At 38.0% G+C, this 20,337-nt stretch overlaps 1 protein-coding gene across 2 annotated transcripts in view; it reads left to right on the forward strand.

The window, feature by feature from the left end:
• Positions 1–18,330: 18,330 nt before the first annotated feature.
• The window catches only part of TRA2B (transformer 2 beta homolog), a 29,978-nt gene continuing 27,971 nt past the window's right edge, over positions 18,331–20,337 (forward strand). Inside the window, exon 1 of one of the 2 annotated variants that reach the window (XM_081953498.1) lies at positions 18,331–18,488. In XM_081953498.1, the coding sequence (XP_081809624.1) occupies positions 18,453–18,488 (36 nt within the window). In that variant the 5' untranslated portion in view covers positions 18,331–18,452. The remainder of the gene's footprint in view (positions 18,489–20,337) is intronic. The other variant, XM_081953497.1, reaches the window with a different exon arrangement.

A 20,337-nucleotide genomic window follows, 5' to 3' on the forward strand; every position in this document is an offset into this window, starting at 1 on the left:
AGTCATTTTTCTTCATCATCGTGTGACTTTGCTGATTTAAGTGACTCCCAAGGACAGTCAATATCACAGTCACAGAACTTTGCAATTCTCCCAGAACACTCATTCCTCACTAACCCTTAGCATCTCCTATCTTACTTTACAGATTCCTTTCCATGCATGCCAAAATATGTTATGATTAGAATCTATTTTTAAAATTGTAATGGTTTTATTCTTCCTCCAAAATATGAGAACATAATGGTTCTGTCCCCAGATATTTATCTTCGTGAAAATATCTCTGAACAATCACATCCAGCCCGGGGTCACCCAGTATGATTTGTGTAAAATTAGACTACAATGCAGACTGATGGCTGAAAATGCAGCTAAGCAAAATTATATATTCTGCAATTAGGTAGTAACAGTTAAATACATTATTGCTATTCCTTTTGCAATTTGTTCTGTTAACATCCTCTCCATTTCTTAGTAGCAAATGAAGAAGCAATGTGAACACGCCTTGTTTTGTACAAGAATAAATATTTAACAGATGTTGCTCTGTTAGTAGGTGTAGATGTCAGACTAGTTTTCATTACTTTAAAATAAGAATGGTAACCATTTTTAAAACTCAGCTATAAACCTATTGGGCTGACAAGTATTTATTAGTCTCCTGGCTTCAGTAGCAAATCACTTCTACTTTAAATAGGCTTATACCTTCACAAATCTGCTGATGGTTGCCTTTGGTCTCTAGGGAAGAGAAGGATCTTATTAATGACTCTACATAATAGTCACAAATGAGATTTCAAAAGCAGGTCAAGGCTAGCTGTGTCCTGAATCAGGAAGTCAAAGCCAATCTAGCAAATTCCAAAAAGAGAAGGTGACATGTTGGCTTTTTTAAAGGCCCAGACTGAAACAGAGATCCCATTGCTAGTTCATGGAATCTCCTGGCTCTGTTTCTTTCTCCCTTAGTATATACTAGCTTTTCATTTGCCCTTTTCCAACCAAGCTCGCAATGGCAGAAATAATAAGGATTAATATTTGTTTCCTACATTCTTTTCTGATCAGCTACAAGCAGCAGAGGAGTAGCCTATTCATTGCATATTGCAGCCTGAAAACTTTGTATTGAAGAAGGCAACTGGAATGGGCTTGAATAGTTCTGTAGTTTGCCTCTGAGAACCCCTTTGAAAGAAATGCTGTCCTAAGCAGCATAAGTCTTACTACAGATAGAGTTTTAAATTTGTGAATATTAGGACCTTTATCTTAAAGCTTTAGAAAAGTTGAGTCCTTTTCCTTAGACTGGAAGCTGACATTTTTGCAAAATGCTAGCATTAATACTGATTTACTCATATATAAAGAACAATAAATACATGGAAAGGGAATCAAGCATATGAATCGGTATTAAACCTTTCAAAGATTATTGGCTTCAAAGAATTCAACAATATAATTCACCTGGTGAAGTTAAAATATGAACTGTGTTTCTAAATATAATGTGTTTCAATGGCAGCTAGGCTAAGCCTCATTTATTTGTGATTTAATATTAGCTGACATTTATTGGGGCTTGTTGAGATTGGGAGTTCTGTGATGAACCTGAAATGAAAGATGCAAGGAACTCAACAGACACTTGCAATTACCAGATTTTTTTTCTGCTAATAGCAAGCATAGTGCATAAGTATATTGCCTTGAGAATCTATATATCCCATAGATCTCAAGAATTATGTAAAATAACTTTATATTTTACTGTCATTTTTGCATTATTGGAACCCTACTAATTATTTTGGAGCCAGAGAATCTATAGCAACCCTGACATGGTGTCGTGCTAATAACTATCCTACCCAATTTGACAACAGCCGTAATACTAAATATCTGGAAGATACTTTCCTGAGGTGAACTGTAAAAATTTAATTATTACATTGTTATCTCAGCTTTATTATTTTATAAGTTACTCAATTAATAGTCCTTCCTCCTCCTATTCTCCCCACAAAAATCCTGTGAGGAGAATTGGGCTAAGAGTGCCTGGCCCAAAATCATTCAGCCACTTTTTAGATCTAAGGCAGGAGTAGAACTCACGATCTCATTTCTAGGCCAACAACTTAAATCACTAGACTAAATTGCTTTAAACCTGTTTTGCTTCTGAAACAGTGAAATTACAGTACAGTACTTCCATTTGATAAAATGGGGAAAGGTAGATGTTTTCTGTGTGTGCTTTTGTTCAAAAGCTTGTGAACTCTGAGTTACCATGGCAATTAATTTCCTTTTCCGTGGAATACAGTTACAAGAAGATGTGTCTTATAAAGGATAAATTATACTGTGAGGATATCTCCTAAACTGCTCTTCTAAATAAAAACATTATAAAACAAATATTAAGAAGCAATTTAAATTCTCAGAACTCTTTGCTCACCATCTTTACCTTCCATACCTAATAACTTCAGGTTTTCTTAGGACACCTATTAGATCCAAACCATCTACCATTATCTTCTTTCCTTGGTCTGCTATCAGGTTTTTGAACACTTGTCTCAAATCAGGAGTAAACCTTTTCCGTGTCTGAATCATCATGGACTGTTCTTAACAAGATTTATTAATCTCCTAACAGGAGTGTAGAATCTTCAGAATTTCTTTCCTCCAGCCCACTGTGAACTGATCAGAAGGTGACACTTTTCCCCCTGCTAATGGATAAGTCTGCAGGTGTCTATTTACATTTTTCTCCTAAATTCTTATCAGCCTGCAAATTATCATTTACACCTGCCAATATTATTTTTATTAGTGCATGGTCTGCTTGTTTCACATGCCAAAAACACGGTGGTTTCTGATTTACTAATCATCACCTTTACGTCTAAAACTTATTCTTTTTAAGTCCAGGGTATCTCCAAACCATATCTAAAAGTTGTCTCTTGTCAGACTTTCCTCCTAATCAACTTAGACTAGAGACAATTCATTCAAAGAACAAGTCTCTTAGACCTCTGAATAGTGATATTTATTAGAAGAAAGGTTAATGTTCCCCAACTAGAGTTGGTGCAAAATCTGATGCTCTCCTGAATTCACCACTCCTGCTTGAAGACGAGGTGGCACCTGAGATTAGGAAGCCCTTTGTACATGCCCCAACTATGCCCATTCTTGGCCCAGGAGACCTTGTTCATGATGAGTCACATACTTTAGATATTTTCTATTTGGATTATTATTAATGTGCTTTATATAGAGCATCCGTTGGGACCAGTCGATCTCAGATTTCTTTCAAATGTTGTTAGTAGGCAACTTTTTTTCTCTGAATTCATTTTGATGGGATAAATTTTAGTTGTGATTTCCTTGCACACACAAAGTACAGATTCAGATTTATTTAATAACAATGTTCCTTTCTTTAGAGAACTTTTATATTATTCCCTATTGTTTGAAGGAACAAGAAGAGTTTACTAGAAATGTGAATTGCTATTTACAGTCAGCTTCCATGTTTGCATTCTGTTATGTTGCAAGAATGATTTCAGGGAAATTTCTATGAAATGATTCAACGTCCAGAGGTAGGCCATCTGGAGCACTTAATATGTTTGAGATTATAATCCTCAGTATCTAGCTATTAAGCATGCTGACTGTCCTTATAAGAATTGTAAACCCAAACCAATATGAATTGCCTAACTCTGCTATACATTAATAGTTAATTTATACTCCATGTATGAGTTTGTATGATTGATTAGGGACATCCACCTTGGGAATGTATGTATTCTATGTTTGTATTATGGTTGCAGAGACATGGATGATCAGTATATGGCAGAGGGTTTTATGTGGTTTGTTTCATTCCTGTGACTGTATTTTTGCAGCCCAGATCTTGTAGTCATATATTAGCAGCCTCCTCATTGTTTTCAGACCTCATTAAAATAATTAATCTAATTTTGGTACTTTTTTTTTTTTTTGCTTTCCCCCCATTCTTCACATTTTGTGATATTTCCCTGATGAAGAGTTCTGGAGAACAAAAAACTTTTGACATGGGCTATTACTGTATTACTCATAGTACTCGTAGACTGCTTTTGTTCTCAAGGGAGCTGTCAGTAATGCATAGAACTTTTAATAAAACATAAAATACAACTGTAAAACAACAAACAATAAACACAATTTGAAGTGCAATGTTTAACAATATGATAATTATAACCATATAATTTTGTCATTTAGTTACTTAGTAAAAGTAGAACCAATTATGTCCTTCAAAAAATGGCAAAAAATATCCATATTGTACAAGACTTGGCTTCCCAATTAGTTAAAAGACAATTCTAATCTTTCTACAAGATATAGATTACAAATCCTCACCAGGATGTATTTCAACCTTGATCAAACAAGCCAACTTCATATTCCTTCCTTTTACTTTGAGCAACCTTATCTTACGCCCCATCAAATAATATTATAAAACTTGATTACATTTTTTCTTTGAGCCTTCTAAAAATTTTCAAAACTTTAACATGCTTCTTTTGTAAATCCAATATAGGAAAATTACTCTTAGTTTGTTATTTCCATATCACTTTGAATTAAGACATCAGCCAGTTTCTTGTGTATGCACAGTTTAACATCTTTTTTCATGTCGTCTTCATAGCCTGTTATTTTTAATTCTATTTTCTAACCAGTCTCAATCTTGTCAGGTAAAATATCTTTCTCTTCCATAACATCTTCTAAGCATTGTATCTAGAGACAGAACACTTTTAAAATTAACTTCTGGGTACGTTTTTTAAAAATATCCTTCAATATCTTCAGTGTTAAAATATTTTGTTTTATTCTGTAATTGTTAAATTTGACTGTTCTGTTCTTTTGATTATAGTCTTTTGGTTCTCTATAGTTCTCTCTAACATCCGATTTTTAAAGTCTTACCTTATTACATTTTTAAAAAGAATTCCCATGGAAAGGATTGTTTATAATTAATTCCAAAATCTTATTTCAAATTTATCTAGACCCTTAGTCCATTTGTAACTTTCTAAAGTCCAAATTTTAATCACCCTTTTGCTGTTTATTAAAAAAAAATAATTCTTAAATTTGTAGTTCAAATGTCTTTCCTGAAGGATTTAAGGAAACTCTCTTGGTGCTGTAAAATCCTTCTGTCAGCGTTCCAAATATCATGCAGAATTAAATCATTGTCCAAAGCAAAGTTATCCTTAAAACTCCAATTTAATAAGACAGACATGTTGGCATTATGCTGTGAAATTTCAACTCTAATGTACATCCTGTGGGTTCACCCAGTTGAAAGTTCATTATCTATCCCCACACCCCATAATTCATCACATGGTCCAATCTTCATCTTCCACGCTGGCATGTACTCTGCTTCCGGTCAGGTGGAGACAAAAGACGACCTTGAGCTTCTAAGAAGAACCATAACAATACATTCCACAATCCTATTTATTTCTATTCCCCCCTCCCAACTACTACACTAATGAAAAAGCATAAGAAATTAATAAAAAGTGTGGCAGGCCAAAGATCCTAAAAGGAACATAACTACAGGCCTGACACCTTCAATGCAAAGATTCCTAATAACTGAAAGGTAAGGTGACCAACCGTCCTCCTTTAGGGAGGACAGTCCTTCTTTTGTAAGTTGTGTCCTCCGTAGAAAAGTGTCCTCCTACATGTCCTCCTTTTTGATATTTGAAGGCTAATCTGTTGCGCGTTATGTGACGTATTTTATTAAACAGTTTTTAATGGTGTTTTTTTTTTTACTTCATCGCAAGTATATTGAACAGATATTGAATCTTGTGTTGAATTTTTATCTAAAGAAATGCTAGACATTAAAATAGACGACAATTGTCTCTTTGAAGAAATTAGAAGACTGAATGTATATTTAAATTCTGAAAAATTAATACAATGGGAAAATCAACACGTTGAAATTGATAAAAGATGGGTGGATATTTTCAGCCATTTCAAAAACGAACATATTCCATGTGAACATTTATTTATACTTGTTCAATTTACGTTGTGCTGCAGCAGTTGAAAGAGTTTTTTTCAATTGTCAATGATTTTTGGACAAGTGAGAAATCGAGATTGAATGTTGATACTCTAGCTGCAGCACTTGCCGTAAAATTCAATATGAAGGATATTTCTTGTTCAGATATTTCCAATATATTCTTAGAAGATGATACATTGACAAAAAATATTAATTCAATGGAAAAGTACTCATTTAAATAATAATTAACAGGCATGTAAGCATAATTACAATATAAAATGTTGCAAATGTTTTTATTATGCATATATCATATTTTAGTGTATTATTGTTGCAATGAATGAAATATTTCTTTTATTTATGATATATTTTTTCCAATTTATTTGTCCTCCTTTTCATTGTAAAAAAGTTGGTCACCTTATGAAAGGCAGTTAACAACTAATTTCCAAAAGTGATTAGAAAGGGAAATATGCAAACCCATTGTCCTTTTAAAGATGCTGACTGTAGTTTGAGGGCTCTTCTCTCATCTCCCAGAGCTTTAGTCCATTGCCTGTGGTTTCCTTGCAAGACATAACTGTCTGCAGCAGTTGGTGGGCAATCTTAAATCCTTTCTTTATTCAGGCAGGAATTACTAAAGAGGAATTATTAAAGCTATTCAATAGCTCTTCATTTGTCATGGAACTGCCTTCAGTCTACCATTTATTCCCTGGAAGTCTGAAAATATTAATTAAGATACATAGTTAAGAATTAAAAGGAAGATTCATAGATGCTAGGTATTAACTGAACATCTTAGATTAAATGTAGGTGATTGTATGTGTGCATGTTTATCTTTATATCTATGTATTCTTAGGTACTTCCTAGACCTAGTACATTTTAAATGTGCTTGGCATCAATCCAGCATGGTTGTACTAATGTATAAATAAAGGACTAAATCCGCAGGAGTTTTGATACAGCTAATCCTAAATATCAGTTATAAAATAAATGTTCCTGAAATCATTATTTGCAAGAAGATAGTTTTTCAACCTGGAAGCCACAAAAGCTACTACAAAAAATAAAGAAATACACCCTATAAATAAAGACACAAATATTAGCAGCGTACAATGGTGTTTACAGCATTGTTGAGAGAGGAAAGGGAGAAACCTCCCATTTTCTTGAGGCAACCCAAGCTTTTCTTTTTTTATATATATTTTTTTATTTTTTATTTTCAAAACAAAGACAACACATCCTTCTTTACATACTGTAGAAAGTGTATCAGTTGGTTACAAAAAGGCTTTCGTGCATCTTTCCAGAGTCAACAAACATAATTCATATTAACTCAAGTATTTTAACTCAGATATTTCTACATGTTACCATCATCATACCTCCATTTTCATTTGACTATAATTGTTTAAACTTCCTTCATCATAAAATATACCAAGATTTAATACATAACCACATACTGGCATTTCATTTACTATTTCTAAAACCCTCCAATGACACTGAATCCTTATGTCCTACTCTAGCTAAACATCCATAATATTTAATAACAAAATTTTCTAATCCTCCTTTCCAAATCACTGTTTACAATTTACATCCAGTTTCCTTATGTTGTACCCATACCTATATATACGTTGTTATCATTATCCCTCCTTTATTTAACGATATCCTGTATCATAACATTTCCACTCTAATAATCAAGACTTAACTGTATCTAACTTAGTTCTTTTTTTATTAACCTTTATGTATAATCCAAAAGGATTTCTAATCTTCCTTTCATGGGTACCCTTCAATATTCATATCCAATTATTACTTATAACACTACACATTGTATACATTATCATTATCAATTATTTATTTGACTATATCTATTGTCACTAAATTTCACTATGTTTAACTAGTTTTAAATTATACTCTTTCATCTATTAACCTGTATCTTTCCAGTAGCAAAACAGTCTCATATCTTCTGTCATTTGTGGTGTCAGTCCTCTAATCATCACCTTAATCAACTTTTTATGGACTCCTCTTAGCAACTCCTTGCTTATAAAATCTCTCATGTAATTTTGATGCCCTTCTTCTGTTTTATTAATCAACTTATCTTTGATTGTCGGTAGTGTTATCAATGATATTGCTAATAAAATTTCTCTCTTTAAATCCATAAATTCTTTTGTTTTTTCTTCTTCTGTATCTTGCCATCTGGGGTAGATTTCCCCTCCATTTAATTCCTCTTTCAGTATTGCACTCTTTCCATTTTCAGAGACAAACCAAAATATCAGCAAATTTAATTTCTTTATATTCATTATCCTCTTTGATTTTTAGGATTTTAACCACCACTTTTTCCACTTGATAAACATCTCCAACTTCTTCATCATATTTTACTGTTAGATGCTCTAAGTCTTCCAACTTCTTCTCTATGCTCTCATATGTGTTTGATAATTTCTGTATTTCTCAGAATATCTTTTACAGACTTAAAGTTTCTTTCTGCTGTTGAAATTGTGCCATTATCTCCAACTAACAAACACTGCTGCTCTAGCTTGGAAGATTTTAACAAGATTAAACATAGATTCACAGTAATGTTTTATTTTCACTTTTCTCTGGTTAAAGATATACTTCAAAGGGACATCTGTATGCTTTTCTTCTTATCACTCTCTATAAACAAGCAGTGAGACCTTGGAGTGCCAAGCCAGGATAATCAGTGAGAAAAGTAAAAGTGTTTCATTTCCAATACACAAACCTCCAGCCTCCGAGTAGCAGCGTTATTGTTGCAATTTTCTTTGTTTCTTTTTGTATCTTTTTTGTATTTCAAGTTTTTAAAAAGTCTGATTCTTGAATGAGTTAGAAGAACACCCACAGTAATGAAAGAGGAGAATTTTAGTCCATAGGTTACAAAGAATAATAAAAGAAAAAAAAATAGAAGAAGAAAACTTAATCCATTCGTTTAAAAAGGTTTGCATAAATTCCATCCGTGAAGATAGCATTTAAAAAGTAAGATAACCCACTGTCCAAAACCATTCCAAATTTAATTCTGCCGCTTATTTCTTCTGTTCTCCAATTTAAATTAATTTTAAGTTTTTTATAGGCAGTCTCTTTTAAAACGGTAAAAATTCCTCACCAGCTGGAAACACTTTCTCTTTCTGTATCCTTCCGTTTTGGAGCCGCCCCGACTTCAGCCTAATGGCTGGATTTTTTGTCCTCGGCTTGAAGAACTTCTCTTAGATTGATCAGGGACTTTGCGATGTCCCTGAGATCAGCAAGATGTATTCTTCCTGTTCACCATCTCTGTGGGACGGTGGCAAAAGTATCAGCTGCGGTCTCAGAGCATCGAGACTGCATGTCCGTATCGTCGTGACATTGGCTCCTCCTCCCCAAGCTTTTCTTAATGGATATGGGAGAGATTTCCTAGTGTGACTGAGCTATTAAATCCTTAAGAAGGCTTGCTTAGTACCATTGTTATTTTTCAATGCCCAGTCAAAAAAGTCTTCTCTTCCAGATAGCTTTAGGAGAAGAACCATGTAAGTGTATTGTGGCAAAAAAGGGGACTCCTTTTATCATTAACAAATATTATTAAAAGGTATAAGCTTTTATGCTAGAGCACTCCTTTTGATTATACTGGGTTAATAATTTTGGAGAGAGAAAGGAACACGGAGATTCATTTCTGCTATTGATTGTTATATCTCTTGATTACTAGCTACTGACGGCAAGGTACTCTTGTATTCTTCAAATTGCAGAAAGGGAAAGTATTTTCCTTCTTTTGTCCTTGATCAGACAACCCTGAAAGATGGGAGGGAAAAAGTCAGTACTTTTAGTCAGTAACAGCAAATAAGGGACTTCTGCATCCACCTTGGATTGCTGTCATCACTGAATAGGGTAGAAGCAACAGTAGAGAGATATATCTTATACCCGTGATGGCAAACCTACGGCACACGTGCCAGAGGTGGCATGCAGAGCACTCTCTGTGGGCACGCATGCCATTGCCAGCTGACCTTTGTGGGTGCTGGAGCACCCGAGAATGGCCTAAAAATGGCCCGAAAAACAGCCAAAAATGACCAAAAAAACAGGCTGTTTTTCGAGCCATTTTCCAGGTTGTTTTCCAGGTCATTTTTGCCCTGAAAATGGTCTGGAAAACAGCCCAATAAATGTCCCCCCAAACATCCCCCCAAACAGGCAAAAATGGCCCGAAAACAGGCCATTTTGGACTGTTATTTGGCCCAAAACTGTCAAAAAATGGCATGAAAATGGCCCCAAAAATCGCCCCAAAACAGGCAGGTGCACGCCGGCCAGCTGGTCTTTGGGTTTCCAGAATTCTGGCGCCTGCACAGGGACATGCATACACACGCGTTCCAGTTTGGGGACTCGGTGCTGAAAAGATTCGCCATCATTGCTATTAACCATAGTTTATAAGCAACAGTGCTATGTGAACCTATCAATAATATTTATTCAATATAGCATTACTTAATAAATCACGATTTAGTGATTCTTAGTTTTTCTGAAGTACAGTTGTCAGGTAGTGACATACTGTAAATTAAGTAAGGAATGTACATCCAATTTGTTGCGTAAAGAAGCAGAAAATTTCCTTGCATATCAAATTATATCATGGCATATATAATTTTCCAAAGAAAAACAATGTTAGTCTTTTGCACAAAAAAGACTCCAAATAAAAATGTCACTTCTCAATTTTGTGATGCATAAGACTGATAGATTTTATTACCATGTATGATGTACATGGTACAGCTATTTATGTACTTTTTTTGTAAGTTGTCTGGAATGGTCTTTCTAGGTATGAAACATCTAGTAAGAAAATAAATAGACAATAGATTGCTATGAAACATTGAATGTAAACAACATTTCTGGACTTGTAGTGACATGTTTGAATGAGCCTGCTGTGATCACCCTTCCTTTATGGTTGGATAGGCATTAGCTATTCAGTTATTCAATTATGTACTACATCAAGACAAAAGAATATGAAATAGTTTCTTGTGAAGAATATGTGGAAAAATGAGAGACATACGGTAAATCTAGTGCAATCTCACAAGGGTCTTAAATTCCTGAGACTCGCAGGGTCCCAGGAATTTAATGAAAACGTTTGCAGTCTGCCATGTAACAGCATCACAGATTAAATTAAATAAATAAATTTAATTTAATTAAAAGAAAAGTTTCAAGTGATGGCTAGTTGTTCAGGTTCCCTGATTAGTCAAGCAATTTTCAAACATTCTTTGTATATGGAATTATATTCCTAGATCTTTTCTAGAGCAGAGAAGTCATCTAAAGTATGAGACATTGTATCATATTACAAAAGGCACCTCTCATCTTAAACCAGAAATTTGCAGAAGCTAGTAAGACAGTTACTATAATAGGATTATAGTTAGAATCTATAGTGCTATGGAGTGGTGGGTTGCAGGCGGTACGACCCGGTACGGGCATACCGGTGCCTGCCAGAGCACCGGATACCGTTCGGGTGCAGTGCTCCGGAGGGCCCATCCGCCTGCCCATCGTCCTTACCTGTCTTTAAACTCTTCAGCGCTTACAGCTCCTGTGCGATGTTCCGCCGAACAGCTGGAGCATCATGGAGGCTCGCAGAGGCATCACTGGAGGGTAAGACACATGCGCATGCTGTGTGTGTGAGTGCGCGCGCTATGCGCATTCATGTGGCACATGCTGGGCCCACCACATGATCCGGAACCCACCACTGGTGCTATGACTTGGACTTCTGGCATCTTTTAGTAGTGACAGTAAGATTTTCCAATAGAATCAGTTGTAGAAAATAAGAGGGAAATAACCAGTGTGGCATTTTTGTGTGTGTGTAAAAGAATATGTGACATTGAGTCTGTTACTTTTCAGAGATTCTCAGCTATGTTTTTGTTGAAAAACAAAATCTTTTTCCTTAAATTTTATTATATCTCCACCTATTGGCACTATTGTTTTTAATTTAATTTGGCTTCAGTTGATGGATTAAGGATAGAATGTAAAGTGGGTCCCTCTGGGCTGAAGTTTGCTTAGCCCAGATTTAATCTACTGCCTCTTGCCAGAGTTGTTTTAAAATTCTGCCTTGAAAGCAATGGAGCTGTTACATTAAGGAAGTCACATGCTTCCAATAATAATCTGTAGTCAATGATCTGGTTGTATCATTCTGAGTTAAAATAGCAATTTAAAAGCATAAATTGTAAGCTTATGTCACTTTCCCCAGATTCATCCGATTCAGGCTTGCATGTAGACTGCAGACCTAACGAATCTCAATTAATGTAACCTGATCAACACAGATTTAATCTTATTCCTTCATGTGCCTTTAACTGTTTAGAAGCACCACTTATCTGGACAAAAGTTTCATTTGTTTGTCTTCATCAAGTGTAACTTCACACACAACGAGCAAAATATGAATACATTATCTACACTTACACAGGAATGCATTTTAGGTTTCCACTTAATACCAGGAGGACATATCTTTACAATGTTCCTCCAATAGGTAAATATGTAAAAGAACTTCCACAAGTTTCACACAAAAAAGATATGCTCCTGACATAAATTAAATGGACAAGGTACTAATTATCTTATTGTGTTTCCTTTGGGATTAACAGCAAAAGCCTTTCTTGTATATTTTGCTTGAGAGCTGAACTTTATTTTCCTGTTTTAAAGTATTTCAGAATTGTTACCAGTATTTGTGAAACTCAGATTATCATTAAGACTTAAACAAATACATATGTGAAACAAAGGTTTAACAACACAGGAAATAAATTCTCAAAAGACCACTCAAAAATTTGATTTGAAATGAACACAATACATTCAGTTATTTCTCTAAATAAAATATCCAAGATTATGTTTATTGGCTTTTTAAAATGTTCAGGGAAGCCTCCGGAGGGTGAAAAATGGCTGAAAATGAAGGCTGAAATCAGTTGGCCAGTGAACGCATGCATGCTGGAGCTGACAGGGCAACGCCTCACATGCCCTCAGAAATGGCTCCGAGTGCCATAGGTTCGCCATCACGGGTTTATAGCAATAGCACTTATATACCACTTCATAGTGCTTACAGCACTCTCTAAGCAGTTTACAGAATCAATATGTTTCCCCCAACAATGTGGATCCTCATTTTTACCAACCTTGGAAGGATGGAAGGCTAAGTCAACCTTGAACCAGTCAGGATCAAACTTGGCAGTGAGTCAGCTTGCAACATTGCATTTTAATCACTGTGCCACCACGGCTCCGCCTTATAACAATGATTGAGTTTGCATACTATATCTGGGATGCAGAAATCTGGATGATACCAAAGGAAGCAGGTAGGTTTGTTGCTCTTTATTGCCATATAATGAATGTCTGGGTTTTTGCAAGCCGGATGTAATAAATTAGCACAACATGCTAAACCAACAGCGAATAAACTCTATTTTGAATTAGTACAATGTGTGAACCTATCTAAATGTCAGGCAAACTCACCAACTGCAAAATGCACATATAATTAGAAGCAAATTTTGGTTAGTCAGTATGAATTACAGAACGGAATCATTGAAATATACTAGAAATTTTATCAGACAAGTTATCAGAAATGGGGACTTCAGGTATGCATTCTTACACCTGAGATGCATGATGCTAATTACGTCATATACTTATGTTGCTACATATCGTTGTCTCACCTAATCCTCAAATAATAATTCTTTTTTCTTCCAGTCAACCATGTCTAATTCTCAGAAATTGCCTGGACAAGGCCCTGCAGTTCTCTTGACAAAGTTTTTCAGAAGTTGTTTGCCATCCTAGGGCTGAAAAATTGACTATCTCAGGTTTCCCCACCTGGCTTTGTACTTAAAAGTGAATGTAAAACTCAGTAACCTGGTTTCTAGTGATGCCTTAACCGCTGCACTAAATTGGCTCTCAAATAATGTTAATGTAATATGTATATAAATATAGATACTATAATACTAATAGTATACATATTGTGCAGATCAAAGTACCTGACAAAATGTCATAGAGAAAGCAATCAAGGACTTTTCTTTATTGTCTAAAAGGGCAAGACAGAGTAATAGTTTTAATTACAAGAAGATAAGTTTTTTTTTTTAAATATTCAAATAGAATTTAACAACAGTAGTTTAAAAATGGGACTAATCGTCTAAAGAAATAATGTGCCTCATTCCATTCATATGTTTTAGCAGAGAACAGGTATCCATCTGTCATGGATATTTTGCTATGGCTTCCTATACAGATCAGACCATTTCACTGAATTGCCTAAATGACCATTTTCAATTTCTCTATCTAAAGAGGATCTTCATCAGAGAAACAACAAAGAGATAAACAAAAGGTTTATTTATAAGATTAAGAAAAATAAGAAACATTGCCCTCTGCAGTCCAAATAAATTATTTACTTTCCATATGTATAACACACACACATACACACACAACACATGTATGACTGTATGTTTGTGTGTGTGAGAGCGCTTTTGTGTGCGTGTGCGTGTAAAGATTCCCAGGATTGCAGAACTGGAAAAAAGCTGCTTCTATCCTCAGTTCTGTTGTCATTCCCAAGAGACATAATAATATACCTGCAAGAGGGAATCAGGCTCTTTTTTTTGTCACTTCTCTGATCTCATTTTCATAGGTTCAGAAAACTTGCAACAAAAAAATAACACCACCCCAGGTTCAAGATCTTGGACCTTGGTTTTGAACAGGTAGCAAGAAAAGGGAGAGATCTCTCTTTTCCAGTAATTCTTCAGTCCCATAGATCAGCTGAGAGTTGATACACTGAAAACCTGCTTTAAAAGAATCAGACACTCTTGCTGCTAAAAGCAGACTGCTTAGAATATAGCGTCCAAGAACTAGGGAAGAGACGCTGGATCGCCATCAGCTGCATGTGGTCAACAGGAGTTCGACATATCTTACCTCAATTCAATACCAATATCATTGAGAAGGTGTAAATTTTTCATTTAGAAAACTTGAGACAGAAGAAGAAAATGCACTTTCACTAATCAGAATAAAACCTCGGCAGAAATCTATTGATAAGATATAGGCAATGGCATAAAGGCTTCTGCTGTTAATACAGCATATTTGTTCCAAAGTAATAGAATGGAGGACTGACACTTTTCTGAATTTTTCTGTTGTACATTCTCATTGTAATCCTAGGCCTTATATGTTATATCTAGAAATATGTCTGACTGAATCAAGGCAATTTTTTATTTTTGAAAAATTTTGATTTTTACTTTGAAAAGTTTTTCCCCTTGGTAACTTTGGGGAGATTGCTTTGATATTAACTTGTAAATATTAATATGCAACTATTATATTAATGAATAATTTTTATTATCTCCCTTTTTACAAAAATATATCTTGGGTGTGCTCACTGCATTTTGTAGAGTGGCTTTTCTACTGAGATTAAAGGCTGTTCATGGTTCTGGGAGACTTAGTTTGGTGTAGTGGTTAAGGCATCACACTAGAAACTGGGAGACTGTGTGAGTTCTAGTCCTGCCTTAGACACAAAATCAGATGACCTTAGACTACTCATTTTCTCTGAGTCCTATGAAAGAGGCAATGCAAACCACTTTTGAAAAAACCTAGATTGAATGCCTGCAAGCTGTAGTGATCTGAATAGGAAAAAACAGGCTGACATTAAACCCAAGTAAGACAAAAGTGCTACTTGTACATTGGGGCTCTCTGTCAGTACCAATGTGATCCTTGGATGGACACTATCAATAAAAATCAGGTTTTTAATTTGGGGGGGTCCTTCTGAACTCATAGCTCCTACTTCAACAGCACTTGGAAGGCATGGCTATAGAAAGTTCTATAGCAGTGGTGGCTAACCTTTTTCTCCTTGGGTGCCGAAATTTCATGTGCAAACGGAACAGTGCATGTGCGCCTGCCCACACCCATAATCCAATGTGACCCACCCACCCGTGCATGGGCGCAACCCTCCCACACTTCTCCCGCTCATGCCCCATTTTGGGCCTAGCAGGCCTCCCTGACGCCTCCTGGGACCAAAAATGGGCCCGAGGGGGGGGCGCCACACTCCCATGTACCCCATTTTGGGCCTGGCAGGCCTCCTTAAAGCCTCCTGAAACAAAAAATGGGGTACATGGGGGGTGCTGCACCCCACCCCCTGCGAACATGACCCCCACCCCCTGCGCATGCGCACAGATCTTCCATATGCATGACAGAGACTCGAAAATCAGCTGTCCAACAGGAGGCACACAGGCATGTGCGGTGGTGCTGAGCTGGGCTCATGTGACTGCAGAGAGGGAAATTTAGTTGTATGCCAATTGTGAACTTCCGTGGAGTAAATGATAACAGCAAAGTACTTCACAAAGCACTTCACTTCCATAGACTACTCATAAACTACCACTGCCCCAGAAGACCTGTCCACTATGCACACTTGAATTCTATTATTCATTTCTTTTAATATCTGGTCCAGAATGCAGCATTCACTTATTGATTGGCCCAGATCAGTGACGTGCGGTGAGCTTTACGGCTGGTGAGGCTGGTGACGTCATCAGCGTGAGCCGCGGTCCCCTTCATGTTGACTCAGGAGTCAGGAAGGAGGGGCATTCCCCTCCTTCCTGACTCCTGAGTCAACATGAAGGGGACCACGGAGCGTGCTCGCAGGACGCCGGCTCACGCTGCGCGATCCCTCCTCCGCGATCCCTCCAGCCTCCCTCCTGCGCACGTCCCATTCCCTGCCTTCCTAAGTAAACATGAAGGGGACCACGGAGCGTGCTTGCGGGACGCCGGCTCACGCTGCGCGATCCCTCCTCCACGATCCCTCCAGCCTCCCTCCTGCACACGTCCCACTCCCCGCCTTTCTAAGTAAACATGAAGGGGACCACGTAGCGTGCTCTGCGGGAACGCGGCTCACGCTGCGCGATCCCTCCTCCACGATCCCTCCAGCCTCCCTCCTGCGCACGTCCCATTCCCCACCTTCCTAAGTAAACATGAAGGGGACCACGGAGCGTGCTCGCGGGACGCCGGCTCACGCTGCGCGATCCCTCCTCCGCGATGCCTCCAGCCTCCCTCCTGCACACGTCCCATTCCCCGCCTTCCTAAGTAAACATGAAGGGGACCACGGAGCGTGCTCCGTGGGACCGCGGCTCACGCTGCGCGATCCATCCAGCCTCCCTCCTGCGCACGTCCCATTCCCCGCCTTCCTAAGTAAACATGAAGGGGACCACGGAGCGTGCTCGCAGGACGCCGGCTCACGCAGCGCGATCCCTCCTCCGCAATCCCTCCAGCCTCCCTCCTGCGCACGTCCCATTCCCCGCCTTCCTAAGTCAACATGAAGGACACGCTCCGCGGGACCGCGGCTCATGCTCCGTGGTCCTCTTCATGTTGACTTAGGAAGGCGGGGAATGGGACGTGTGCAGGAGGGAGGCTGAGGCTAGAGGAGCCTCCTGCACATGTGGTCCCATTCCCCTCCTTCCTGACTCCTGAGTCAACATGAAGGGGACCACGGAGCGCTCCCATTCCCGACCACGTGTGCAGAAGGCTCCTCAGCGCCTTTTCCCTTCTTTTTAATTTTCATGATAAGAGCGGTGCAGCTCTGCCTCCCCTGACCGCACGTCCCTGGCCCAGATCAATAAGAGCATGCAATATCCATTTTCTGGAACAGAACTGGCACTGACTTCCTGTGCTGCTGCTCTAGACTGGCACCTTAATTATTACAGCATAATGGCTCTTTTAGCATATTTTAGCTTAAATTTATCTTAAAGCCCTATATGACTTGGCACCAAAACATTTCTAAGACTATTTCTCTAGTTTCGATTTGTAAACCATCTCCTAGTGGCCTCCCATTTCTGCAAAGTGAGGTGGGTGGAGGAATACAGTATTAATTTTCTATTACAGCCTCCCTGCACTGGAATAGCCTCTCCCTAGAAATTTGATCAGCTTCCAAGATGCTTTCTAAATAATATTAAAAACAGCATTATTGTAGCCAATACTTTTGGGTATGTAGTCATGCCATCTATTTTACTGTCTGTATGTTAAGTGCTGATTGTCTTCGTTTTAACTTATGATTTATTGTTACTCTATTGATAACACCGTGAACGTTTTATTGTATTGTTTGTCAATGTTGTGAATCGCTGAAGTCTCTTCAATTGCAGCAGGTATGAATTGAATAAATTACATCCTTGGTATTTTACACTGGTAAAATAAACCAACCAAAACAAGTACTAAAAACAAGTTCCATAATTCTTCCCATTTGGACAGTTGGGAATAATCGCCTGTGAATGGGGAGGATAGGAAGAGCCTGTCTAGCTCCTGGGATTGAAGTCGTCATTTCTTTCTCCGACATTTTCCACAACTGGGAGGGTCACCTGCCATAAAAGGTAATTCTCGTGTTTAACACCAAAGTATTCCTAGGGGCTTCACACGGAGCTATTTCTAACCCTAATATAAACGGTAAATAAATGCTAGGGGGAAAAATTTCGTTTTAAAAAGACTCCTCGCACAAAACAGATACGAGCAGAGGCCCCCACCCAAAGGAAGGGAGGCGGCGGAGCCGTAGAGAAAGGAAGAAGAAGCGAGGCACTGGCCGCTCGAGCGCGAGGGCGGGGCTTGGGAGAGTTCGTCATTTCCTCTGCGGAGAAGGCTAGCGAAGAGACGGTTTGGCGTTAGAAACCGCGGTTGGCGTCCAGCGCTCCTAAACGGGAGAATGAGCGACAGCGGGGAGCAGAACTACGGCGAGCGGGTAATATACAGTGCTTGCGAGCGCGGTTTAAGCAGTCTGTTAAATTAAAAGAAAAAACGCATTTTCGGCTTTTTTTTCCTTTTAAAGAAAAAGCGTCTTGACTTCCCTTCCCTTTTCTCTGGGACTGGCGTGGAGCTAGAGGGAAAGACCTTGAAATGGGAGAGAAACGGCTGTTCCTCCGGCCTAGCGCCCTTTCCCGTCTTAGCCTGAATCGTCTCGATTTGGCGCGAGAAAATGGCCCACCGTTTCCTGTAGAGAGGGCGCGCTGTGACGTGGAGCTCTATGGTGAGCCCCCTCTCCCGACGCCATCTTGGGCAGTTGACCCGCAGGAACGCGCCGCCGCGGGGACAAAATGGCCGCGGAAGATTGGCAACCTTTCCTCGCTGGAATGCTATAGGGCGGATTTATTTGCAAATGCCAAGCGCCATCCGCGGTGTTTGCATCCAGACGTGTCTGATAGTTAAATATTTCGTTATTTCCGCTTTACTGGATGGTGTTTCAGCTTCGCTGCAAATTTTAGCTCTTGCACACGTGCACCCTGAATTCTTGTATAATTTGACTTGTTAACGGAAAAGCATTGTCCTCAAAGCCCAGCATAGCTGTATCGCAGCATACAAAGCGTTTCCTTAAAAATACATTGAAAAATAATGCTCAGTATGGGTTCTTTGAATGTAAACTGAACATATCCTATTAGTGTTTGTGGAATAGAAAGGCAGAATAAGTGAGGCTTCGCCGAAGTAATAGATAATTTTAAAAGCTGAAATTTTTATTTCAAACTGCACTGACTTCTCAAACAGCATAATGTTGGATTATCTGCTAATATAGCTGAGTCTGAAACAAAGCAGAAAAAAATAAGGTTGTGCACAAATGCTGCACATCAACTGCGATACAGTATTTAATATGTTAGGCTGCTGCTTTGCAGGGCTTCATTCAACATTACAGCAGGAGGAGGAGGCCACAGTCATTTTGCAACTTTTATAACTGAAAGTTGCATAGCAAAAATGTAGATTTTGTGCAAAAGATGAAGATGAAATCTGGAATTTTGGAAAATACTAATCAACTAAGCTGTTGAGGTGCATGTTTAGCAATTCTCTAACCCAGCCATGGTCTATTTATAATTTAATAAAATTGGATTACTGATTCAGAAAGAGAAATTGAGTAAGAAAATGGTTCCTTTCACCTTTTCTTTTCAGTTTTCTGCACTGAGGCTCAACTGAGCTCAAGGGGGGGATTGAAAAAATCATGTTTATATAGCCACCATTATTAATCTTTTAAAGCATACTTTATGACGTATTATACTTTGTAGTTATGAATCCTAAATACTACTGTTGCATTCAATAGTATAATATAATTTAGCACATACTATGATAAATGCATAGCTATAAATGAGTACCACTTTTAATGTGTAAAATTGGCTACAGTAAATTTTCCTAATAGGCATGGTTTTCTTTTAGCACTACAGTTTTAAATTTGCATTGATGTCACCTCTGTAGACCAAGCTTTTAAAAAATTCTGTTTTTTAAAAAAAATACTCATTTCCTGGGAAGCTAACATGTTGAAAGTAGACAAAGGCATCCTCAAACCAAATTTGAGTTAAGTGGACATATCTATATAGCTTTCTCAGCCACAGTGCAAAAATCTTTCCATCCTTTTGTCCTTGAGATTTTTTCCCCCAGCATCACACTAGTACTGCTTATTGATCTTCCAATTAGGCCTAACTAATCATCTAAGCCCATAATATATTGTACAGTAGAATGAGCTAGGTGATGTTACATTAATTAGTAGTGTCTATGGAGATTCTCCATCATCCAGGTCATGATTGTCCCAAAGGTGCTTTTCAAAAGGCAAA

This window comes from Natrix helvetica, assembly GCF_964273705.1.
Source record: "Natrix helvetica genome assembly, chromosome: 5".
Lineage (NCBI taxonomy): Eukaryota > Metazoa > Chordata > Lepidosauria > Squamata > Natricidae > Natrix > Natrix helvetica.